The sequence below is a fragment of the Pelodiscus sinensis genome, chromosome 4, assembly GCF_052426305.1.
Source record: "Pelodiscus sinensis isolate ZL-2025 chromosome 4, ASM5242630v1, whole genome shotgun sequence".
NCBI classification, from domain to species: Eukaryota; Metazoa; Chordata; order Testudines; family Trionychidae; genus Pelodiscus; species Pelodiscus sinensis.
In genome coordinates, this window is record NC_143055.1 from 124,813,826 (window position 1) to 124,820,584 (window position 6,759).

The 6,759-nt window shown below is 42.6% G+C and overlaps 1 protein-coding gene across 1 annotated transcript; it reads left to right on the top strand.

Annotated features, from left to right (window-relative positions):
• The first annotated feature begins 1,251 nt into the window (after positions 1 to 1,251).
• LOC102445520 (placenta-specific gene 8 protein) lies at positions 1,252 to 5,767 on the top strand. The gene is made up of 3 exons (XM_006110891.5): positions 1,252 to 1,392; positions 3,067 to 3,191; positions 5,663 to 5,767. Exons 1-3 carry the CDS (start codon positions 1,281 to 1,283, stop codon positions 5,765 to 5,767), a joined length of 342 nt encoding a protein of 113 aa, XP_006110953.1. The 5' UTR covers positions 1,252 to 1,280.
• Positions 5,768 to 6,759: the final 992 nt, after the last annotated feature.

The following is a 6,759-nucleotide window of genomic DNA, read 5'->3' on the forward strand; positions in this document are numbered from 1 at the left end:
CATCACAGAAGTTGATCAGATTGGTCAGGCACAATTTTCCCTTTGTGAATCCATGCTGACTATTCCTAATCACTTTCCTCTCTTCCAAGTGCCTCAAAATGGATTCCTTAAGGAACCCTTTCATGATTTTTCCAGGAACCAAGATAAGACTGACCGGCCTCTAGTTCCCTGGATCGTCCTTCTTCCCTTTTTTGAAGATGGGCACTACATTTGCCTTTTTCCAATCATCCGGGATTTCTCCCAATCTCCATGACTTTTCAAAGATAATGGCCAAAGGCTCCTCAATTTGCCAACTCCCTCAGTATCCTTGGATGCATTAAGTCCGGACCCATGGATTTGTGTATGTTTAGCTTTTCTAAATACTTTCTAACCTGTTCTTTACCCACCAAGGGCTGTCCATCTTCATCCCATCTTACGTAACTTAGCCCATTAGTCCGGAAGCCCACCTTGTCTGTGAAGACAGAGGCAAAGAAAGCATTGAGTACTTCAGCTTTCCCCACATCATCTGTCACTAGGTTACCTCCTTCATCCAGTAGGGGCCCCACACCGTCTCTGATCACCTGAAACTGTTGGCTTCTAATTAAAGTTTGAATTCTAGAAGCCTCTGCTGATTGGCTGAGGCTTGGTAGCGGGAGGGACTTTCAGGCAGTCTAGGGCTTTATAAAGCAGTGAGCAAGCGACCATGTGAGTGTTAACAGGGAGTTCTCCAGGTAAAGGAGAAGCAGATACAGGACTCTTGAGGAAAGTTTGTGTTGTGTTTGGGACTTTCTTGATGTTTGCTGAGCATCACAACAAAGTTGTGATGGTCTTGGCTCACACAAGGAATATATGGTCTGAGTAGGTCAGGACTCACTGAGGAGATGGCCAAGAGAATATTAGGTGTTGCCAGAAGATATGTTGTTGCCATCCAAATGCTGGCACTCGTCTTTGAATCAGGGAGAAATGGGCTTTTGAATAGAAATGTATACCTGCTCAGAACCTGGACTTAAGAAACTGGACCAAATTCGTTCCTGGTCTATTTCTGTGGAGAACAATTTGGCCTAATGTGTCCACCAAAGCTATCTGGTTATCCAGTGGACAGCAATGCTTCCAAGTCAGTGAGAAACATGGTGCCATTTCACAAACCGATGAGTAATATTCCTCTAATTATATCACCACAATGACATTAGATACCCTGGCTGTTTGTGGCATAACTAGTCTCTAACAGACTTTTTCAAATCTTTCCTTTTATTGTTTTCTTTCCAGAAATTAAACTTCTGAACTCATCCTGTGAAACTAAAATGAACACCAGTCAGCCTGTTATCGTTGTACAACCCCAATTTTCTGTGGCTACTGCACCAAGTAATGGCTGGCAGACTGGGTTGATGGACTGTTGCAGTGACTGTGGAGTCTGTAAGTGGATAATCATATACTGTATTGTTGTTTTGGCTTGAAGTGTATTGATGTTTGGATTAATTATATACCTACTGTCTTTTAGTAGGAATGACTTTAAATTGGGTGTAGGGGGGAATCCCATTTGTCTGTTTTATGTTTATTTACAGGAGGGCCTCATGGTTGTATTTCCATATTCACTCTGAGAGCCAGTCACTAGATGGCAACTTCGCCTGTTCACACCCAAAGCATGGTGTTAAGTGTAGAAGGCTAGAATGTCATTGCCTTGGTAATGCCCTTCAGGGTGCTCAGCGCTTCTGTCCTGGATGCTCCAAAGCTATCAATACTAGCTGATAGTTCAGCCTGCTAATTCAGCAGGCCTCCATGTTACTGATAAAGAAAGATCACAGGGTATGTCTACACTACCACCCTAGTTCGAATTAGAGTGGTTAATGTAGGCAACCAAAGTTGCAAATGAAGCCCAGGATTTAAATATCCCGGGCTTCATTTGCATCTTGCCGGGCGCCGCCATTTTTAAAGCCCCGGTAGTTCGGACTCTGTGCCCGCGGCTACATGCGGCACGGACTAGGTAGTTCAAATTAGGCTAATTCGAACTACCGTTACTCCTCGTGGAACGGCCTCCAGTGCTCCCCCCACAGCTCGTGGAACGAGAAGTAACGGTAGTTCGAATTAGAAAGCCTAATTCAAACTACCTACTCCGTGCCGCGTGTAGCCGCGGGCACGGAGTCCGAACTACCGGGGCTTTAAAAATGGCGGTGCCCGGCAAGATGAAAATGAAGCCCGAGATATTTAAATCCCGGGCTTCATTTTCAACTTCAGTTGCCTACATTAACCACCCTAGTTCGAACTAGGGTGGTAGTGTAGACATACCCACAGGGTTATTCCCCTTAGAGGACAGAATTGCCATCCTCTAGGAGCTACAAACATGCTAACCTGAGTGCCCAGTGGCAAGGAATGGCTCGGTCAACAGTGGGAATTTCTGCTGTCGCCTTGGCCACACAAGTTAAAGTGAGGTACCCCAGGGGGTGAGGCTCCAGCTTCCAGCACCCCTCGCCCAACCCTGCAGCTGTTATGGAGGGTGGGCAAGAATCTGGGGCTGCAACTAGGGATGCAAATGTAGGCATTCAAAATAGTCAATGAAGCAGGGTTTTAAATATCCTGCACTTCATTAGCATGATCTTGCTGGCACGTTTCAAAACAGCTGTTGATCAGAGTAATGCACCGGCGAGATCATGCTGATGAAGTGCGGGATATTTAAATCCCCGCTTCACTGACTATTTTGAATGCCTACATTTGAATCCCTAGGTCGAACTAGGGTGCAAGTGTAGACATACCCTTATTTACATCATGGTAAAAAATACAATACCTCATCTGCACGGAGACAGCTAACGTGTTATCCTGCTGTAAACACACATTATTTCTAGCAGTTAAGAAATGGCCTTACTTCTTTAGGGGAGGGAGGTGAGCTGCCATTGAGGTTATAGCTTCATATGACATCGCTATTCTTTCAAAAGTCTTTTCAAAGACCTTGCTCTTCATTGCATGAGTTCTGGCCCATTGATCCATTCCTTTTTCCCTTCCAGTTTTCTAAAAGTGGTGGTAAAAATTAACTGTCTGCAAGAATGAAGGGGACCACTCGGAATGAGTCTCATTTGTTGTTCTGTTTTTATCCAGGCCTATGTGGAATGTTCTGTTTCTACTGTCTTGGATGTCAAGTAGCAAGTGCCATGGATGAATGCTGCATGTGTGGTGGAAGCGTTGCCATGAGAACTCTCTACCGGACAAAATATAGTATCCCTGTTGGTTCCATTCTAATATTTTGTTTTGCTCATGCTCCGTGAACAGCCCTTAAAGCAACATGTCGTTGATCTATGCAAATCAGTTGGCTATATTTTCATTAGCCACTTTCCACCCAGTGTGATTCTTCCCTGTCTGAACATAGCTGCTGGGCGTCTCCCCTTACGATTTCAGGGCACTGTAGTATAGCTGTTAGCAGAGGATTGGGCAACTGGAGACTCAGGCTGTGTCTAGATTATATCCCTCTTTCGACAGAGGGATGTAAATTAGGCACTTTGACACTGCAAATGAAGCTGGGATTTGAATTTCCTGCACTTCATTTGCATAATCACGTAATGGCGCTCTTTCAAAAAAGCGCCATTTCGAAAATAAAACCACGGTCTAGATGCGGTTATGTCAAAAAGGGAAGGCTTTTTCAAAAGATCCTGTAAAACTCAAAAAATGAAATTATAAAATGTAGTCTAATGTCCGTAGGAAATAATTGCAAACATATATGGCTGTGTCTAGACTGCATCCCTTTTTCGTAAGAGAGATGCAAATTAGATATATCGCAATTGCTAAGGAAGCAGGGATTTAAATCTCCCCCGCTTCATTAGCATAAAAATGGCTGCCGCTTTTTTCCAGCTCAGAGCTTTGCCAGAGAAAAGCGCCAGTCTAGACGCGGATCTTTCGGAAAATAAAGCCTTTTCCAAAAGATCCCTTATTTTAAGAGGGATAAGGGATCTTTTGGAAAAGGCTTTATTTTCCAAAAGATCTGCATCTAGACTGGCGCTTTTCTCCGGCAAAGCTCCGAGCCGGAAAAAAGTGGCAGCCATTTTTATACTAATGAAGCAGGGGAGATTTAAATCCCCGCTTCATTAGCAATTGCAATATATCTAATTTGCATCTCTCTTACGAAAAAGGGATGCAGTCTAGACACAGCCATATATGTTTTGTGGGTGGAAAGCCATGAAAAGAAGTAATAGTGAAATACCTCAGCGTGCTATTGGTGAAGAAATTACATAAACAATCACAAATGCAATATAGTAATAACAACCCAAAGCCAAGGTTCTACACAGAAATATTATAGCTTCTATGTAGGCATCTGAATGAAATGTCCAGGTTTTCTAAAGGGCTCAACAGCAGCTTTAAAATCTGTCCACTTCCCTTAGGAACCTAAATATAGGAGTTAAGATCTCTTAATCTGGATCTATGTCAGAAGAGGAAAGCAATAGATCTTTTATCGGACTCTAGTAAGACCACACCTAGGATATATTTGTACTTTGCTCTTTCTTCAGTACCTGAAGGAATTGGAAGGAAATTAGAGAAGAGCAGAGAAACTAATAATAGTGGGGGCTATAAATGCAAGAATCTGAAAGGTAATAGCTAAGATGTTACGGCATCGTGTGAGGACTAATACAACGATAAAGTTTAAAAAGGGAATAGTTGGATCGAGTATCAGAAAATACATCCTAATCCTAAATGCAAATTAACTAGACAGCAGACTCTCACTATAAGAGTTGAAAAATCTGGAGTATCCCGAAATAGCTATCCCGCATCTTAACAGCAAGCCCATTATTTTGTGTTCACTATTCCAACGTCCCTGTAAACCTCATTCCAAGAGGAGTAAGTGATGTTTCGAAATAGCAGCTTATTTCAACATTTGGCTCTGCATGGACAGCACCAAATTACGAAATAAACTATTTCAAAATAAGATTGAAATAAGATACGAAAATTGAGCAACGCAAATTGTGTATCTTATTTCGAGCTACAGTGCAGTGTAGACAAACCCGGGGGGAGATGAACTTATTTGATCTAGTTGAGCTTCCAGTCTCAGTCTGGTGTCCATCTGCTAAAGTATCATTGTGTTCTGCATTAGATAACTCAGTAGGGTTTGGTACCTATTACTCTCTACGCATCTAGGCCAAATAGTACATAAGCAAAAAGTTTAAAATGCATTTTGCCCCATAATGGTTTTGTCATCCTACTCAAAGGGTATGTCTACACTACCCTCCTAGTTCGAACTAGGAGGGTAATGTAGGCATACCGCACTTGCAAATGAAGCCCGGGATTTGAATTTCCCGGGCTTCATTTGCATAAGCGGGGCTCCGCCATTTTTAAATCCCCGCTTGTTCGAACCCTAGGCTTCCTAGTTCGAACTACCGTTACTCCTCCGTGGAATGAGAAAGGACTAGGAAGCCTAGTTCGAACTACCTAGTTCGTGCCGCGTGCAGCCGCGCGGCACAGGGTTCGAACGAGCGGGGATTTAAAAATGGCGAAGCCCCGCTTATGCAAATGAAGCCCGGGAAATTCAAATCATGGGCTTCATTTGCAAGTGCGGTATGCCTACATTACCCCGCTAGTTCGAACTAGCGGGGTAGTGTAGACATACCCCAGGGCAACATAGAAAGCCCATATGCTAGTCTGATTTGAAGTCCATTATGGTACTTCTTAAGGTTACACCTTTTTAATATTTTTTTTTTTGTTTCAACAGGGATCCATCTACTCTGATTACTGCACTGTCCTCTTTTGTGGCATATGTTCTCTTTGTCAATTAAAGAGAGATATTAATAGAAGGAAGGAAATGGGAATATTCTAATAAGGTTTGTCACTTATTAAATATGTATTTGTCAGTATTTGATAAATCAACAGGCTTCTGTGATGCAATGTTTTAGAACAAATCCTAGAGGTGATGAAAAAGTTAGTGCGTACCCAAAATGTTCTGCAATCAATGAACAGAATTCTATCCAATATAGAGAGTAGGTCTACTCTACCTGCCTTTTCTGTACATCCCTTTTGAATCATTATGTATATGTAGTTTTGTACATAAATGAATAAGGAAAAGTTATTTACTTATTCCCACAATATAAGAACTAGGGGTCATCAAATAAAATTAATAGGCAGCAGGTTTAAAACAAACAAAAGGAAGGTTTTCTTCATGCAGTGCACAGTCAACCTGTGGAACTCCTTGCCAGAGGATGCAGTGAAGACTTGGACTTTAACAGGGTTCAAAAAAGAGCTAGATAGATTCATGGAGGTTAGGTCCATCAATGGCTATTAGCTAGGATGGGTAGGAATGGTGTCCCTAGACTCTGTTTGTCTGTAAATGGGTGACAGGAGAGGGATCACACGAGGATTACCTGTTATGTTTCCTCCCTGTGGGGCATCTTGTAATGGCCACTGTCGGCAGACAGGATACTGGGCTAGATGGAGATTTGGTCTGATTCAGTATGGCCATTCTTATGTTCTCTTGGACCCAAGGTGGACCCATCTATAATATGGCTTTAGGGAAGCAGCAGATAAGCCATTTACTTGACTCTGCTTTAAGAAGAACCACAGTAATAAGTCAAGTGAGAGTTACCTTAGTGACTCAAGACAATTTAAAAGGAAATATATAATCATTTACTATAGGCAAAAGTGCCTGGCTGGGAATGCAAGACCCCCTGGCAGCAATGACCACCTATTACTGAAGGAGAGCCTTCTTAGTAAACCACACGTAGCAGGCATTCCACATTAGGTGGTACTTGTCATTCTGCAGTGGAATTCCACATAACAATGCAAAAAGAACAGAGCATGTTAACCACAAACAGG